Here is a 20,266-nt window from a genome sequence, read left to right as displayed (position 1 = left end):
TACTAGCTCTTTGCTCCTCTACCTCTCAGTTTCCTCATCTGCTGTGCAGGAGTAATAACACTGAGTGCATAAAGAAGGCCTGGGAAGCCCCTAATTTGCATATGAGTATCTAGAACATATTGGGTTTATTGCTAATAAGTTCAGCAATTTTTTTTTTTTTTGTGGTATGCGGGCCTCCCTCTGTTGTGGCCTCTCCCGTCGCGGAGCACAGGCTCCGGACGCGCAGGCCCAGCGGCCATGGCTCACGGGCCCAGCCGCTCCGCGGCATGTGGGATCCTCCCAGACCGGGGCGCGAACCCGGTTCCCCTGCATCGGCAGGCGGACGCGCAACCACTGCGCCACCAGGGAAGCCCAAGTTCAGCAATTTTTATAACACATCTGTGAAATTTTCATAATGGCTTTTAATTGTAATACTATAATTGCATTAATTGAAACACAAAGACAGCAGTATTTTAGCATCCTCTTGGGCACCATCTCTGGATGTAAAATGTGAATTATCTTCAAAATGGCAATTAAGAGGGAAAATTTATATTTAAAAAAATGGAGCATATTTGCGTGATTATTCACAACACTAGCCTGACTGAGTAGCATACCCCTTAGAGTTATTTGGTGCCCCAAGTAACACATTATAAATAATTTTGGTGTCAATAACAAATATTATCATAACATGTGTAAGTCATGTACTTAGTGACACCTATGGCCTGAACAATCCAGGATAACAATCTTACTTACAACAAATAGCTCACTGATTAACTAGCTATTTTGTCTTTATTAAAGATTACATACTATGGTGATCATTTCACAATATATACAAGTATTGAATTATTACATTGTACATCTGAAACTAATATGTTATATCTCAACTGTACCTCAATATAAGTAAATAAACAAATAAGATTTCAGTGTTCCGAAAAAAATGACAATGTGCTTGATTTTCCAGAAGCATGTACCAAATTCCTGGCATTAATCCTGGCTTAGACAACATTTTTATCTTATTGCCAAAATGTTTCCAACTAATCTATGTCAATTTTTTAGTTGAAGATTTAGCACATGTATCCTAAGAGCTCAGTTCTGAAGCCTGAAACACCTGGATTGAATTCCATGTACCTTTTCATGACTCCACAATACTCAGTTTCTTCTTCTGTAAATTGGGAATAATAATAGTGCCTACTGCATAGAGTTGTAGTGAGGATTCAATGAAACAATGCCTGTAAAGTATTAACACTTAACATAATCCTTAGAACAAATACTGATTAAATGGTGAGTTTTGATTGATTGGTGTTTGCCATAAAAGAGACCACTACACACAAAAGCCAGGGGTGAAAGGAAATGTCAAGAGAAGAAACGCAGACAGGAAAGAAAGGAAGAGAGAAGGTGTCAGTGGCAGCAGGGACTACTGGAAGGAGAGAGAAAAGATGAACAACAGCCTGGAAGGATCCAAGCAGATACCTGTGTCTCTGCACCCCAAAAGCCTAACACTTTTGAAGGAGTAACGACTCCTCCATGTAGATGTATTTAGGGAGATACCGTAGGGGCATAGCATAAGGTGGCGATAAACAGTCACTCAGGCTGTACCAAAAAATCACGCACTTGAAAGAATAAGGCAACATAAACTCTTCAGAAACGTCCATCACAATCAGAAGTTGTGATACTTCAAGGGTTGACCCTTCCCCATTAGAAAACGCATTTATTCCGAATAATGTGCACACTAAGGGTTCACTAAGAATTTTAACGTACACAGGAGAACTATAACTATAATATAATGTACAGAAGTGAGAAATGGCCTTTCAGATACATCTGTTGCAACGTCATCAAAAAATACTGGAAGATTAATAAATTTATATTATATATGCGTAACTTTACAATCCATCATTGCCAGGGCAAAGAAAGGAATATAGTCATGTGATCAGCAAGATAATGCTATGGAGCAGGTATGTATGTACTTTATTTTTATTTATTTTTTAAAAATTTTTATTGGAATGGCAAGTATGTACTTTAAAACAGAAAGCAAGAGTCATCCTTCTGTCCTGTTAGCCTTCCCTCAGATACCTCTGCATACAGAGAACTCATAAAACAGATCACATCTCAAAATGAAAGAATAAATGAGATTAATTAACAATTAAAATGACCTTATTCAAATTTTTCACGAGCAGTCCTACTGAGGGATCTTTACAGAAAAGGAAAACAAACTATATAAACCGGAACAAGGGAACAGTGATATCCAGTGAGAAAATAGCCTTGGCCTTAGGAGAAATAAATAAGATGTAGAAATAAAGTGAGAAAGAAAATTCTCCACTGCATAATGTTCTCTACAAAGTAAACAATTAGTACTCATCCTTGATGAACATAGCCATTAGTTGGACATGAATATGCATTACTCAAAGTTTTCAGCCAAATAATCACCACTGCAGAGTATTCAGTGTAGAAAAGTCCACAAGAACTTTTTTCTGGTATCACATATGTTTATGACCTCAATATCCCAATGACAGACTCACTTGACTTCACACGAGTGGATGCTTAACTCCTTGTGCAGCAGCCCACTGGTGAGATGGTACACTAGGACAGAACCGTTACTTGTACCTATTAAAATGACATAATAGAGGAGAATTAATCTAGTGGAAGTTCCAAATCTAACAAAAGTCTTTTCTCAAGATTTCAATTATTTTACAACATCTATATTTTATAAAAGGAACCCAAGCTAGGTGTGAAGAAAGAGTAAATTTCTCTGTCTCCCCTCTCATAAAAAATGGGCTTAATCTCATGTGCTCTGTAATCTTACCTAAATCCAGGGACAGATTTTCAAAGACTTCACAACCTAATTCAATACACACAAAATCTGAAGATGCACCTTCTTAAGTTTTTTGAATGTTTATTATAACTGATCCTCAAAAAGGCAACCTAGCAGAACTCATTAACCAGATTTTTCTAGTTTTCTTTACAAAGATTTTGGTTTTGTTCTGTCTTTAACATTAAATACATCATAAAGTAAAGCAAAGTACAGTGGCTCCCTGTGGATTTTACAGTTAAAGAAGCCTGAGTTTAAGCCCTGGCTCTGCCCTATACTCTTGCAAATTACTTGCCCACACTAAATTTGTGTTAGTATCCCTTTAACATGGGAATAATGGAAAATCTATTTGTTGGAGATTAAATGAGAAACATACATAAAACACTTAGTACAACACTCGGCACAAAGTAAGTACACGATTATTACTATTTCTGTTACCACTGTAATTATGATTTGTAGTTATTATTATGCCTAAAGCTTTTCGTGGTCTCAGGTAACATGTCTAAATTTTAATTATAAGGGACATGGCCACTTGAGAAAGTAATACTTTCTTGAGAAAGTAATGTTTCAGCCCTTAACATGTTTTTATAAGTCAAGCAAGAAAAGTGAACAAAGTAAGTGGTCACACAATCACTTTCTCACTGCACATGACTTAAAAGAATTAATGGATTCATACAAAGCAATAGAATGTAGAAATAATAATAATATAATAAACGTAAAAATGCTAGGCAATTGCCAATTTTAGCTAACTTGCTGAATTAAAGCTTCAGAAATTTCTTGCAAAACTATTCTAGAGAAATACAGTATTACACTTGGTTACATTTATCACCTATTCTACAGTATCTTCTAGTACTGAGAAAATATCTAAAGAATTACTAAAACTCTTCAATTATCAGATGTTTATAATAATCATATGATTTCTACATTCTGCACATTTGGGTGATGTTGAAACTATGATTTAATACTTAGAGGGCCCAAGAAGAAGTAATTCTGGTTGAACTCTGCTTCTCTTTCCTAATGACACTGCAAGACTTTAGGCACTTATGTTTTTTGCTTTTACTTTGTTATTATACTAAATTCAATAAATGACTTGCTATTCACTATATACCAGCACAATACAGCTTATTCTACAATGGAAATCTCAGAGCCTGACTCAGCTCTTGTTATCTAGCTATCCCAAGAAGTAATTTTCTCCAAGAAATTAATAAAATCCTAATTGAAAGAGAAGGTATACTGACATTGTACAGAGATGTACACACTATGTACACTGACAAATCCCAATTGAAACCTCAATGAGAAGTTTAATATGAATCAATAGTTTCTAAAATAAAAATTAAACATCTATCTGCATTTATATAAATCTGGACACCTGTAAACACAGACCACTGAACCTTAAAATTCAAATCACTTTCAAAAGATAATAATGGAAAAAATGGGAAAATAAGAGTAGTGCCAAACAGTAATACTCAAAAGAGCCATTAGGGCTCACAAGTCAGCCATTAAGTTGAGACACACTGGCCATAAGGTCAGGTTTTCATTTTAGGACAAAAAAGAATCACAAATCACATGTCTATAGACCTTCTGGGAAAAAGCCAGAAGTCAAACCAATAGCATCTTAAGAAAAATGTTGACAATTTCAAACAAATATATTATTGTTCAAAATTTTAGAGAAATGAATTTTAACCTTATATATTTAGTAGCAAATAGAAATTTGGTCCTTTCTGTAAAAGAAATCAGGTTACTCCCATTACCATGAAATTACTGTGACAGCAAGTTGAAACCCAGACCAATTTTTTTATCTACAACATAAAAATATGCAATTTCAACCCAAAAGGCAAATCTTTAGTTTATAAAGACAATAGCCACTTTAAACACAATAAAACCAGGTTTAACATACAATTCTTAGCACATGAAGAACCTTGCTATTATTAAACTATTAAGAGTGACTATATTATTAGTTAACAAAAACTCACAACAAAATGACATGCACAGGAAGAGCTTGAGATGGTCCAAGAAAAGACAAGGAGTCTGGTTTCAGCATTACACAGGGACTTTCCTCCTGACATTTTAGAGATGTACCCATGGTGTCAGGGTCTCTGTCATCTGGGGTCAGGTGAACGAGTTATCATTGTGATTAAAAAAGATTAATAGAACAGAAAAAAAAATAGTATTTCAAGATGAGTATTTATACAATTTCATTTAGCCTCTTCCTCCTCTTAAAGCATTTTAAAGGAAAATAAAGGATTTTCTAGTAACCAGGAAACTTAAATATCTTAAAAATGTCAAATAGACATTAAGAATTAAAAAAAGAACAGGTCCAATACTCACCAACAGCAAGCAATGGCTGATACATCTTGATATTTTTTGTGGTCAATGGTGGGCACATGCGGATAGCGAACTGTGGTGAGGGCAGTCCTGAAAGCAGACCTGTTAGCAGGAATTTGAGTTGCACTTCTTGCAGAACGGAGCCTTTGGGATGTTCTTCCCCAGCAATTGCACTTTGCCCTGATTTGTAACAAAAAATACAAATATGTTAATTATAACATATGCTGTTCTTAAAAATCTAAAGGAACTTTCCAGTGGAAGTATACTCTTCAGGTCTAGAAGGTGTAATGTAGCACTCTAGTGCCTGTAGCTATACACAGAGTCTTACTTGGCTATGGGACTTAAACTGCATCATCTAATATCTCAAAGGATAGATTACTCCAGAGTATTGCTATCCAGAATTCAGGGACCTCTGTCTTCTAAGAAACACCATTTTAGCCAAAGTTCCTGGTATTAGGGCACCCAAGGCAAATCAAGAGGACTAGGGTTAGAGAACAGTTTCTGTAGCATGAGATATTACAGAACGTTCCTGTCCTACTGCCTTTCTAAAGGGCTACTTTTCAATCTGATGCTCTTTAAAATGCACATAAAATTGGTAATCACAAATAGCAGGTTCAAAGAACTCATTTAGATTTCTAATAAGAAATCTTAATGTGTCAGTGTAATTACAACATTTAAGCTTTATAATTACATATTATACATATTTAAATAAAATTTAAATACATACTTATAATTACTTAATTACTAATATATAATATACAAACCGTCACTAGTGACAGTTAAGTCTTAAATGGCATTATTTTTAGATACAGCGTTCGTACTTAGGTTATCAAATTTCACACTAAAAAGATGATTCAAATCAAAACCATTCACAAAATGTGAATACAAAGTATTCAACAAAATCAAAACCATTCACTACTAAGGGTATAAAAATTTTCTTCCTTTAAAGCACTACTGAATACTGGGATAAAGTTGTAAAAAGTACATATCAGGAATACGTGTGAGTATATATATATGTACACGCACACACACACATTGTTAAAGGGAAGAATGAAATAATTACTAGGAGTGGGTGACGGGATTCTAACTAAACCTTTTAAAGCTGTAAAGTTGTTTTAGTAATAATGTTATTGTAAAATCAGTAAGATACACAGAAAAAAGGCCATCAATTGAATCCAAATAAATGATCCCTTAGGATAAGCCATACAATTGGTATCAATCTTTAGTAACAAAGATGGGGTCTAAAGGAATGGCAAGTTCTACAGGTAGGTACCATGTTTACCAACTCTTGGCAGCTTGGAGTTCACTTCAGGAAACTGCCATATTTCTCTTCAAGCATCTTCCATGTGAGGTGATTCACAAAGTAGGGCAGATTAGGCCTTACTAAGCAGCAGCCTTTACCCAATGAATATAAATCAGGCCTCTGTATTTAACTGAATTGCTTTCAATTACCACTAAGTACACAGTGAATTTCAAATTAAAAGTTTAATTAAAATGTTTTCAAGTGACAAAGATTTATTTAATACTTTTAAATCAACAACACTGTCAAGAACTGCTATACAATCTGTATCATTTTGTCTCCTAAAAAAATGTAAGTTATATTACTTAGATACCTAAACAGCATAAAATTACAAACTCCCACAGGCTTTGTATTACTGATTAGTTCTGTGCATATGTGTTTATAATTCTTTTCACTTTAATATTTTATATTAAGTGCAGACAAGGTCAATTAACTTGGAAAATTGTGTAACTTTTTGCAAAACAATTATGTGTCTAAACTTCCTCACATGGATTTATGTCTAGAAGGTGAAAAGAATTTTAAGCGTACGAGTCAGTGTCACTGAACACAAGGATCCCACAGCTGGCAGGGACTGTGAGAGTACCAGGCTCCGGAGAGGCCGGGTCTTGCTTAGCTTATGGTGAAGGAGCCGGGACTAGGTGCCACGGCCAAGGAGCAGACTCCAGACTGGGATGACTAGGTTCACACTTCCACCTATTGGCTGTGTAGTCTGGGGCAAGTTTTTTAATCCCTCTGGGTCTCAGTTCCCACATACATAAAATGGAAATAATAATAATTATAGTACCTACTCTGTAGGATTGTTGAGCTAATACTTAAGAGAATTTGGCACAGTATTTAACATAGTATTAAGCATTCAATAAATGTCATCTGATTAAGAAGATTAATAAGTGAATGCTCTTTCTAGTATATCATGGATCTTTACAGCATTTAAACAAAAGAACCTAGTAAATAATATCCATTTTCAATTACATTGTGGGAGAACAAATAATGATAAAGAAAATCCTTTACAAACCACTAGCCACAATTTTAAAAGAATTAGACGTCAGCACTGCTTGGCATATTTACAATATCTAGTTGTATATATTTGAAACCACCAATCCTCAGTCTTCCTTGAATATATAGTGGTCCTATAATAATTAAATAACTCTGAAGCAATATATTATCTGCAAATAAATATTTGTTGAAGTAAGAATTCCCAACGTGAAAATAAGAAAATGTAAGTCAAAAAGTTAAGACGATTTTTTCTAATATTGCTCAGTTACTTTATTCCTTCAATAAATATTTATCACACATCTAGAATGTGCAAGGCCCTGGGCTGAGCACTGGGATGCAAAGCTGAATCAAGCACTGTCCCACCCTTGTGAAGCTTATAATTTACTGTAGGGAAACAGACAAGTAAAATCACAACTACAATCAGCTGGTGACTATTAGGGACCACATAAATCAGGCTCGGGAGATTAAAGAAAGCAACACCTGAGCTGAATTTTGAATAAGGAGTAGCAGAAAGGGAGGGAGAGAGGAAGAGTGTGTTCAATTCTGAGCTAAGGGAGCAGCGAGCATGGAGGAGGAGGTATGGTATTGCCCAGCAAGGGCTATATACGCAGCATCCAGATGCCTCATGCCGTCTCTTTCATTTAGATCAGAGTCCCTCACGAATGAACATTTTCTAAGTCCAGCACTACAATAATAGTCTATACTACTTCAGGTATTGTTATGCTTAAATATTTTATACCCCTCTGATTTATTTAGGAAAGAATAAGTCTACATTTTAGTTTTCTGAAGTATTAACTTTGACTTTATAATAACTGCAACCACTGACTCTTAATTTTGCCCTTCAAAAAGTATAGCTAACATGAAAGTGAGAGGAAAAAAAAAAGCAATTTACCAATCATGTTATCTAAGGAGAGGTCTGGGAGTTTATTCTGTAGCACTCCTACAGGAATTCCACAGAACGACACGGGTGAATATAAAGGTGACACGCCAGAACTACTGCAAAGACATAATAATTAGATGGTTCTTACATATTTAAAACATATTTAAAACCTGGTTCTTACATATTTAAAACCTGCATCACATGTCAGTAACTCAAAATACTAATTTTAGATCATAGTATTCTATCAATTTTTACAGTATTCATTAAGCTAACCCATAGGTGAAATATCTCTAGCAGGTTTACATAATCTCCTAATAATCTAAAGTCTTAATTATCAATTTAAAAATATTTTTTTCAGAAAAAAGGTCCTGCTATTTTTATATGATTCTGGTAATCTAAAGAAAGGGGGAAACAAAGCAAAACAAAAAAGAGATCCTATTGGTTCATTTACCTGTTCCGTGAATTTCGATTACAAACGGCAGACTTCAGTTCCCATATCATAACCCTGCCATCACTCACTATGAGGGCAGCTGCATTCTCATTGACAGGACAACACACCATACTGAAGGGACGGACGGTTTTTGTCACCCTGATTGCATCACACTGGCTTCGTAAATCATAGGTCAGCTCCTGCACAGGATCTGGATCTTAACAGAGTATAGTTTTCTTTTAAATATTAGAGAGCAACCATATCAATGTCACTGCTACTTGTTTTCATTTAAATAATACCTCAACCAAAAAGGATATCATTCCTTCACTAATGCAAAGTTTGTCAAAAATGGCTTCCCTGTTTACAATTACTAATTTCTTCAGGATATAAAGATAATTTACTTAATGACCGTCTACACCAAGTTTAATTTCCAAAATAACAATTATTATCAAAATAGTCTAGTTAATATTTTTAAAATAAAGAAAATTATTTGAAAAAGGATCAACAGTAATATATGATTAAATAATGAACAGTGCACTTGTAGCCCAACATAATTTACTGTGGTCTACAATAAGCCTGAAAGTAATTATCCTTTATAAAAGATGTGAAAGTCACTTTCACCTTTACATAGTACATCATTCCATAAAAACATTAGTTTTGTTCTCCAGGATAAGATTGAAACTGACAACTGAATGCCCTGGAGACTTATTAACCTGTTACTTTACCATGGAAATCCTAACGCAGAGAAGTCAAAGGGGTGTAATAATAAAGGTATATACAAGGTTGGACTTGCGCTAAAGAAATAATCACAAAAGATAACATCCACTTAGCTCATGGATATAATCAAGAAGGGATTACAAAATATTACTATCTTTGCAGCATACAAGAGGTGCACTGTTATAATACTCAGAGATTATCTTGGGCTTGGGTTTTTTTACGCCTCATGTTATAACCATATTCCACTTTCTTAAGGCAAGGATTATTATTAACTCCATGCTTTGGTAAGTATTTGCCACATGAAGCTTTATAAAATAATTCTGAAGAAAAACATAATTAACATTATTGTGAGATATAAACTCACCTGGTTCCTCATTTGAAGTGGTGAAAATACTATTGTAAGATCTTCGAACACGTAAGGTTATACAACCATTTTCATGTAGGCAAAATAAACCATCACGTTGAAAGCAGGGTATTACCTTTAAATAGATGATGTATTTGTTTTCAAAAACAACAGATTTTAAAAGTACATTCGGTGAGATTCATAAACTCATATTTAGAGAATATGGGCAAAAAAACCCCCAAAACACAAAAATACACATATAATCCCCTAGTTTTAAAACTAAATGAACATTTTAAAAAATCCATCAATAATCCTAAAAAAATCTGTCTTTATCCATGTAACTTAAATAGTTCAGTACATATCTCCGGATCAGTCAGAAGAATTTCTAGGGTTAAATCAAACCAATCTAAAGTGCAGAAAAATAAGGAATGTAAAATAACATTGTTAATCTTTAAATAAATAGAAACAGAGAAAGTGAGACTAAGGACTTTTGCAAAATTATGGTTTTTCTCTATATAATTCATAATCAACTTTTGGTAATATAATTTATAAGTTGTAGATACCTGCAGAAATGGAACTCCTGTTCGTTCTATTGCAATCACACCCACTGTTTGATTCACCTCAAGGTCAAGGATTAAAATCTCTCGAGGATAGAGTAGCAACATGTGATTCCTTTTGGAAGGCAGGTATGCCAACTGAAGGCAATCATTGAGAGTTATGAATTCAGCACTGAAAAAAGTAAACATTTACTTCAGGCACCAAGAAATGAGTCAGACTCACAAATGAACTTATTCATGAAACAGAAACAGACTCAGAGAAGCAGAAAACAAACTTATGGTTACCAAAGGGGGAAGGAGGTAGGGGAGGGATAAATTAAGCGTTTGGGATTAGCAGACACAAACTACTATATACAAAACAGATAAACAACAAGGTCCTACTGTGTAGCACAGGGAACTAGATTCAATATCCTGTCATAAACTATAATGGAAAAGAATCTGAAAAATAACATGTAATATTACACGTATAACTGAATCACTTTGCTGTACACCAGAAACTAACACAGCATTGTAAATTAACCATAATTCAATTTAAAAAAATGAGTCAGACTTTATTCGTATCAGACAAAGCTAAAAAAGGATTGAATTTTGTACTTTCCATATAATAACTGTCAATGAGAATGTACAACTGTCTCCTGAAATGACCAACATGGGCTAGCATCTAAAAATTAGATCTCCCCTTTGTGCCAAAATCCAAATTACGACAATGACACCGTATAGGTCGGACATGTTTCTGAATATGTGAAAATGTAAAGTAAAGTAGTAAGTCTGTCGTATGAGATGGTCAGTGACAATACTATATGGCATTCATAAGACAGTAATTTTATTTTTATTTTGTAATTAGAAGTACTAGACAGACTGCTGAAATGAAGCCTCAGGACTAAAACATAAAGCACGTACGGCTTTATGGCTAGGCATAAAGTTAGGGCTAGTTAGGGCTAGGCAACTGGAGCAGGAGTCACTGCACTATCTGCACGGCTTGGGCAAGGAAGGCACTTCCTCTACTCTGCCTTCATTCACTTTTCAGTTGTCTTAAAGCTTTCTTGAAACAAAGCATGGTATTTTATTCACTTACCACAGAATTTTCTTCTGTGTAAATAAAAGAGATGAAATGATATGAGGATTATAAAGACTGTTAAAGAGTCTCAAAACTCCTTTCAGTAAGTTGTGATTGTGGTATATATTTAATCACAACTTTATTTTATAATAAATTTATATTTAATATATTTCAGTAGGAATGGGCATACAATTATGCACCTTTTTTCTTACATAACAATTTTATTAAAAGGTTTTGAAACTTAAAATAAAGTTAGGTTAGAGGACTAGAGACAGGGATGCGGATTGCATTAAAATCCTGGCTCTGCATTTCCTAGCTGGGTGAGCTTAAGTAACATATTTAAAACAATGTGAGACTCAGCTTCCTCATTTATAATGTGGACACAGTACTACTGCCCAGGATTGTAGCAAGATTATATGTAATAATGTATGTGAAAGCACCCAGAGTAGTTCTATTTGAAGGGATAAATAATGCATTTCCCCAGTACTCAAGATGAACATATGATTCACATGACAGAAAATATAATGTATATAAATCATAACTTATAAAACTATACAGGCAAAAAATATTTATGATACAGAATCAATGCAAGGTAAAAAAAAGTTCTCAAGATATTTAAGGAGCAATCAAATTATTTCAGCACAGGGTGGGCGATAAATTAGTGAATTTAATCAGCCTATGGTTTACTACATAAAAATGATATTTACATATAAATTCAGAATGTATTTGTAGAGCAATTTGTATTTTACATCTTTTAGGTAATTACCCACAAAGTCGAGATAGAATAATCTTAGCATATTAAAAATAAGAGCTTTTAAAAAAAGAATGCCAAAAAAACTACCAAAACAATAAAAATATAAGAACTACCATAGCACTAGGAAAAAGACAGAAATCTATTTTTAATGCATAAAATTAGTTCTTTAAAATAAAATTGTACTCAGTTGAAATTTCTGAAATAAACAATAATAGCTAGCCTTTACCAAAAGAATGCTTATTGAGTATCAGACACTATGTTCAGTACTTAAGCTGTTGCACCTATTAATCCTTACAACCCTAAGAAATCCTTTCAAACGCTATCTTAGAGACTGGGAGAGTGAAATTTGAGCAAGATTAAATTATACTTTGAGTCACAGAGCTACAGCTTCCCTTAGAATCTTGGCCCTTAAGCAGGGCCAAGAAACATCTTTACATGCATGAGAAAAACACCTATATTTTATTGGCTAATGAGACTACACAGCATTTAAGTCAGGAAAATGGATTTAAAATGAAAATCCAGCTTTTGTCCCCCAATTTTTAATGTGTTCAGTGGCTATAATCTTAGAATCTTTATCTCTTATTTTCAGAAGTCAAAACTTTTCATGTGTAAAAATCAATGGGGGTTGTTTAGCACATTACTGGAAACAAAGGAGCCACGTTAATGCTAAATCTCTTCTTAGGGGAAGAAACAAAAAACATTTTTCCTCTTATAAAGTCAAAACTACAAACAAGAAAGGGTAACATGAAGAAGAAAATTAACCTTAGTACATCTCCAAAAATGATGTTTTCATGAATAGATGATAACTAGATAAATGTTGAATAAATAAATGAATGTTGCTGTTAGTTTTACACTTGTAACTTACCTAGGTTTCTCTTGAGTGATTAAGATTTTCACTTTATTAAGAGCCTTCTTGGCCCCTGTGGCTGCAGCCAGCTTGCTGTGAGCTGGGCTGGAGTGTGGGCTGGATATGTATACTTTTTTCCCAGGGCCTGACGGTGGCTTGGATGGAGAGAAGTCTGAGATGAATACAATGCCCTCACTGGTGAGTACTGTATTGAGAGAAGCAAAACTCTGATTAAAGTTTAATCAAGTATAGCATAGAGTTTTATTCCAATACAATTTTGAGAGCAAGGTAATGATAATTTCAATAATATAGAACTGGCAGTGTTATGCAGCCATAACATAGCCGGAATGTTCTCCAAGTTAAAGTGAAACTGGTGGCCCATTACAATTCATCAGAGGCCTCCAAGCTCAGCATTCCAAATTAATGTTTTATATTAAAAAGATACCAGAAGGTTACTGGCAGAAAGAACAAATGTTTGTTCTTCCAAATATATTCAGTGCATGGACTGTCATTAAAAACCTTTCCTCATTATACCCCATAACTTCAAAATCCAAACACTTTCAGAATATAAAATTCACAGAAGAAAAAAAAATCCCATATGTAAGAGGCTCTGCATACCACACTTGGTAAGTTCAAATATTTGACTTGATACTAATTTTTCATCATTATCATGAGCTACTCAGTCTAAATATATTTCCTTTTTCTTCTTGCGTATCAAATTGAACCTCGGGATGTGTAAAGAGTGTTCTTTTTCTCTTTACATCTACAGTAAAAGTAAAGTGCCAATAGCGGTTTACTAAGTGTACAGGAAACAGAAATATTCAAGGAGGCAGCACCACATTTAACAATACAAATTATGCCTTTTTATGACTGAAAAAATAGTCCCCCTCAAAACGGGCTGACTAATACTAATACATATCTGATTATAAAAGTCTTATCTATCCTGGCAATCAGCAAGACTGCTTTAAACACTGGGAACAAAGCAGCATTCAAGAATCATGACAACCCCAGCACATTCAATGAGCAAATTAAAGATGTTAGGTCAACTGATGCTTTGAAATATATAGTGCTTTCATCAACCAAATTACAGAGATGCAGTAAATTAGCCTGAAGCCTTGTCTCCTTTCAGATTACAGAAGTCACCCTTCAAGGTCCCAGTCATTCCCCTTCTTTTGTGATGCCCTCACTCCCTGACCCTGCCAGCTAGGCCAGCCCTCCTCTGTGCTCCCACAGCACTGCATTTCACAGCAAACTAGTGAGTGAATGAGTGAGTGAGTGTACACATACATTCATATACACACATTTATATATACGAAGCCTAAACACATTGTATTGCAATTATTTATACAGCTGTTTCCCATTTTAATTGCTACTTGTCTGTCCTACTCTCCCTCCATCAACTCACACATACACACACCCCTCAATAAATGTTGGTGGATACATGTTAGAATTTTGAGTCATTTAAATCCAGGGAAAACATTCTTTACCATAGTTAATCCCCTTACCTCTTTCAAGTCGTTGATCAAATATCAAAATGAAGCCTACTTTGACCACTTTATCTAATACAACAACTTGCCCTCTCCCATTCCCCCACTCCCTTTACCTTGTTTTACTTTTTTATACCACTTATAACCACTTAATATATTGTAATTTATTAATTCATTATGTTCATAGTTTACACTCTGACACTCCCTCACTAGAATGCAAACTTTATGAAGGAAGGAATTCTTGCCTTGGTTCACTGATATACTCCAGGTTCCCAGAACACTCCTGGCATATAACAATAGCTCAAGAAATATCTGTTGGATAACTGAATAAAAAATATTTTCTACATAATTTAGTCACAAAAATATCAGTCTAGAATCTGATTTTTAGATCAGTAGCTCAGTAAAATATCAAAAGCACATTGGGAAAAACAGCATCCACGAGAAAAAAATCCCTTGGGCTTGGTCTTTTCCTGACATGCATCTGTTTATGGCACTCAAAATACATGGCATGAATTAAAATAATTTTTTAAAAAGGAAGAAATGAATTTGGCCACAGACTAAATGAAATCCTTGACTCAGGTTCTTTCGATGTTCCTAGAAAAAAATTTAATTAAGTCTGAATTAGAGTAACACAGCAACTCTCTCTTTCTCTGACTAATCTAATTCTGTTCACAAATTCCACACAGTGAAGGTCTGGCTTGCTGATTTAAATTTCTAACCATCATAGTATCTGTAATAGGAGCTGAAAATATATGAACTAGATGTGTTTCTCATTTTAACACTATAGATGTATGAAGGGTATGTGTGTATGTGTGTGTGTGTGTGTGTGTGTGTGTGTGTGTGTGTGTGTGTGTGTAGCATTAACCATATATATTACAAACACCTCAACTCATTTTCCACAAGAAACTAGTACTCACAAGTTAAATGTGAGGGGTCAAAAGGATCAAAAGAAAAAGAAAGAATGTTATCTGCATAGCTCTTCTTCCAGAGTTTGGTGCCAGTATCTGCATTCCAGAGCACAATATAATTTGGCGGATGGATAGCAAGCAATAAATCTCGGGAAGCATCTTGATTCCATAACCACTGAACATCTGTAAAGACCAGAAAAATAAAGGCAAAATTCAGAAATCACCCACTTCAAATTACTTGTCTAATGTGTCCTTGATATCTAGTTGTGTGTGCGTGTGTGTGCGTGTGTGTGCGTGTGTGTGTGTCTGTGTGTGTGTTTACATAATCCTTAAAATCTTAACTAGCCCCCCCTTCAGTGTTGCATATATGTGTCAGGATTATAGGAAAAGCTAATTTTATATAAAAATGAGCTGTCTGGACATTAGAATCTAGAGGTCAAAATTTCAAAGTAATCTGAAATATTACTTCAAAGAAAATACAAAGCAATTTACACTATACATTATTTAAAACTTTATGTCAAAGACTGTCCTAGCCATGATCAATGTCAGACTCTCCTAATGTTTTTGAGGAATTACTTAATGGGACTTTACAGAATTTCATGTTTTTTCATAACAATAAAGAGGATAAGGATCTAGTTCAATAGTACAGTAAGTACTTGATCAGTATTTTTTAAATAGTCATTTAACAGATTCACTCAATCAAGAGAGCCACTCAGTCAAAGCCTGAAGAGCCCAGGAATACTGTATTGATTATAGGTCAGTAACACAAGCAAGCAAACAAATGATCTATATGAAAATGAGAAAAAAATTTTATCTCTATTAAGAGAAAGTAAGCACTGAGGGCTAATTCAAAAGAGTAGTTCGGGCAAGCTTACTTATATTACGGCTTACATTTACAAGACTGTTTACAGCAGCTTAATTTTTCTCATCATGCTCAACTGAGGGCAAGATTGAAATTAATGCATTTTACCAAAGCACAAATCAACTGAAATTTGAGGAAATAAGCCCAGAAGCGTATTGATAAGGAAAAGAAAGCTAGATTCGGATCAGCAGAACAGGCTAAACACAATCAAGAGTTAACTGAGAAGTGATGAAATTAAACGAATGGGAAAAACCAACCACTCTAAGAGTAAGTGTGTTAATACAGACGCTTGGCGGAGTACAGACTTTCCTCACCCTGAATAGGCTTGGCATGCTCTTGGATCTCACACTGAGCTACTCCTGCTGCTACATCCCAAACGATGATCTTTCCATTGACATCAGCAGAAGCTAAGCGCAAGGAATATGGCGAGCCAATGTTATGGTGATAATTTTCCCTGGCCCATTTAACCTAGTATCAAGAAGAAATCAAATCAAGTAAATACTTGCACTGGATGAAACTATACATCATTTTCATAAAACACCAACTGAAACCCAAACTACATTCTACACTTATATTATAAAAATAGGAAACTAGGGAACCCTCCTACACTGTTGGTGGGAATATAAATTGGTACAGCCACTATGGAGAACAGTATGGAGGTTCCTTAAAAAACTAAAAATAGAACTACCATATGACCCAGCAATCCCACTCCTGGGCATATACCTGGAGAAAACCATAATTCAAAAAGATACGTGCACACCAATGTTCATTGCAGCACTATTTACAATAGGCAGGACATGAAAGCAAACTAAATGTCCCTAAATGGAGGAATGGATAAAAATGTGGTACATACAAAAAATGGAATATTACTCATCCATAAAAAAGAACAAAATAATGCCATTTATAGCAACATGAATGGACCCAGACATTGTCATACTGAGTGAAGTAAGTCAGGTACAAAAAGACAAATATCATATGATATTGCTTATATGCGGAATCTTAAAAAAAGGGTACAAATGAACTTATTTACAAAACAGAAGTAGAGTCATGAATATAGTAAACAAACTTATGATTACCAAGGGATAAGGGCAGGGGGAGGGATAAATTGGGAGATTGGGATTGACATTTACACACTACTATATATAAAATAGATAACTAATAAGAACCTGCTGTACAGCACAGGGAACTCTACTTAACACTCTGTAATGGGCTATATGGGAAAAGAATCTACAAAAAAAAGTGGATATGTGTGTATGTATAACGGATTCACTTTGCTGTACAGCAGAAACTAACACAACATAGTAAATCAACTATACTCCAATAAAAATTTTTAAAAAAGGAAACTAGCTTCCATCTTAAAAGTCAGACATTTTTATTATTTATGATATATTTTTAAAGTTGCAATTAAAATATTTTTGAAAACATCACAATGTTCCTGCCTTTAAAATATGAAAAATGATGCATAACCTTAATAATATGGGGAATTCAGGTAAAAAACTCCAGAATACCATATCTTAAAATGGTATGATCATTGGTATATCATTTGATCATAGTAATAACCATAAAACCTAATTGTGACATAACATGTAAAATCCTAAATTGCTAAGCAGAATCTTTTCCTGCATTCTATTCTTCTAATTAAAAGGAGACAACTTACAGCTACAAAAACCTTGCAAAGGAAAAAAACAAAAGCAAACCAAAAACTCTGGCTATCCCTCTCATAAAACTGGAAAATAACGTTAACAGTTTTTTCTCTAAAAAACAAATTTTGTGCATCATAGTTTTAGTAATATCATTAAGAATAGTTTTTTTAAAAAATAAAAAACACAAGAATCCCAGGGGGCGCTGGGAGCTGAGGCTCGGGCTTCGCTTGGAAGCCGGGAGAGGACTGGGGTTGGCTGCGTGAACACAGCCTGAAGGGGTTAGTGTACCACGGCTAGCCAGGAGGGAGTCCGGGAGAAGTCTGGAGCTGCCGAAGAGGCAAGAGACCTTTTCTTCCCTCTTTGCTTCCTGGGGCGCGAGGAAAGGGGATTAAGTGCGCCGCTTAAAGGAGCTCCAGAGACGGGCGCGGAGCTGCCGAAGAGACAGGAGACTTTTTCTTGCCTCTTTGTTTACTGGTGCGCGAGGAAAGGGGATTAAGTGCGCCGCTTAAAGGAGCTCCAGAGAAGGGCACGAGCCGCGGCTATCAGCGCAGACCCCAGAGACGGGCATGAGACGCTAAGGCTGCTGCTGCCGCCACCAAGAAGCCTGTGTGCGAGCACAGGTCACTCTCCACACCTCCCCTTACGGGAGCCTGTGCAGCCCGCCACTGCCAGGGTCCCGGGACCCAGGGACAACTTCCCCGGGAGAACGCACGGCGCGCCTCAGCCTGGTGCAACGTCACGCTGGCCTCTGCCGCCGCAGGCTCGCCCCACATCCATACCCCTCCCTCCCCCGGCCTGAGTGAACCAGAGCCCCCGAATCAGCTGCTCCTTTAACCCCATCCCCTCTGAGCGAAGAGCAGACGTCCTCAGGCGACCTAGGCGCAGAGGCAGGGCCAAGTCCAAAGGTGAACCCCAGGAGCTGTGCGAACAAAGAGGAGAGGGGGAGGTCTCTCCCAGCAGCCTCAGAAGCAGCGGATTAAAGCTCCACAATCAACTTGAAGGGCCCTGCATCTGTGGAATACCTGAATAGACAGAGAATCATCCCAAGTTGAGGAGGTGGACTTTGGGAGCAAGATATATTATTTTTTTCCCCTTTTTCTATTTTTGTGAGTGTGTATGTATGTGTGTGCTTCTGTGTGAGATTTTGTCTGTATAGCGCCGCTTAAAGGAGCTCCAGAGACGGGCGCGAGCCGCAGCTAACAGCGTGGACGCCAGAGACGGGCATGAGACGCTAAGGCTGCTGCTGCTGCCACCAAGAAGCCTGTGTGCGAGCACAGGTCACTCTCCACACCTCCCCTTACGGGAGCCTGTGCAGCCCGCCACTGCCAGGGTCCCGGGACCCAGGGACAACTTCCCCGGGAGAACGCACGGCGCGCCTCAGCCTGGTGCAACGTCACGCTGGCCTCTGCCGCCGCAGGCTCGCCCCACATCCATACCCCTCCCTCCCCCGGCCTGAGTGAACCAGAGCCCCCGAATCAGCTGCTCCTTTAACCCCATCCCCTCTGAGCGAAGAGCAGACGTCCTCAGGCGACCTAGGCGCAGAGGCAGGGCCAAGTCCAAAGGTGAACCCCAGGAGCTGTGCGAACAAAGAGGAGAGGGGGAGGTCTCTCCCAGCAGCCTCAGAAGCAGCGGATTAAAGCTCCACAATCAACTTGAAGGGCCCTGCATCTGTGGAATACCTGAATAGACAGAGAATCATCCCAAGTTGAGGAGGTGGACTTTGGGAGCAAGATATATTATTTTTTTCCCCTTTTTCTATTTTTGTGAGTGTGTATGTATGTGTGTGCTTCTGTGTGAGATTTTGTCTGTATAGCTTTGCTTTCACCATTTGTCCTAGGGTTCTGACGGTCCCGTATTTTTTTTGGTTTTGTTTTTTTTACTTTTTAAAATTTTTCTTCTTAATTATTTTTTAATAACTTTATTTTATCCTACTTTATCTTCTTTCTTTCTTCCTTTCTTCTTTCTTTCTTCCTTTCTTCCCTCCTTTCTTCCTTCCTTCCTTCCTTCCTTTCCTTTCTATTTTTTCTCCCTTTTATTCTGAGTCGTGTGGATTAAAGGCTCATGCACTGGGGACAGACACCAAAAACAACGGGAACTACAAACCTGCAGCCTGCAGAAAGGAGACCCCAAACACAGTAAGTAAGCAAATGAGAAGACAGAAAAACACACAGCAGATGAAGGAGCAAGGTAAAAACCCACCAGACCTAACAAATGAAGAGGAAATAGGCAGTCTACCTGAAAAAGAATTCAGAATAATGATAGTAAAGATGATCCTAAATCTTGGAAATAGAATACACAAAATGCAAGAAACATTTAACAAGGACCTAGAAGAAATAAAGAGGAAGCAAGCAATGATGAGCAACACAATAAATGAAATT

General features: G+C 36.4%; 1 protein-coding gene across 2 annotated transcripts in view; it reads right to left on the bottom strand.

The window, feature by feature from the left end:
- Window positions 1-20,266, bottom strand: part of WDR11 (WD repeat domain 11) — a 58,576-nt gene that overhangs the window by 29,370 nt on the left and 8,940 nt on the right. Inside the window, exons 3-11 of one of the 2 annotated variants that reach the window (XM_024121383.3) lie at window positions 16,560-16,713; window positions 15,393-15,566; window positions 13,007-13,193; window positions 10,337-10,502; window positions 9,795-9,909; window positions 8,735-8,930; window positions 8,296-8,399; window positions 5,114-5,290; window positions 2,496-2,580 (exon numbers count right to left, since the gene is read on the bottom strand). In XM_024121383.3, coding sequence (XP_023977151.1) covers window positions 2,496-2,580; window positions 5,114-5,290; window positions 8,296-8,399; window positions 8,735-8,930; window positions 9,795-9,909; window positions 10,337-10,502; window positions 13,007-13,193; window positions 15,393-15,566; window positions 16,560-16,713 — 1,358 coding nt within the window. The remainder of the gene's footprint in view (window positions 1-2,495; window positions 2,581-5,113; window positions 5,291-8,295; window positions 8,400-8,734; window positions 8,931-9,794; window positions 9,910-10,336; window positions 10,503-13,006; window positions 13,194-15,392; window positions 15,567-16,559; window positions 16,714-20,266) is intronic. The other variant, XM_024121384.3, reaches the window with a different exon arrangement.

The sequence above is a fragment of the Physeter macrocephalus genome, chromosome 20 (genome assembly GCF_002837175.3).
Source record: "Physeter macrocephalus isolate SW-GA chromosome 20, ASM283717v5, whole genome shotgun sequence".
Classification (NCBI taxonomy): domain Eukaryota; kingdom Metazoa; phylum Chordata; class Mammalia; order Artiodactyla; family Physeteridae; genus Physeter; species Physeter macrocephalus.
The sequence above is the reverse complement of the archived record's forward strand: the minus strand, read 5'-3'. Positions and strand labels throughout refer to the sequence as shown.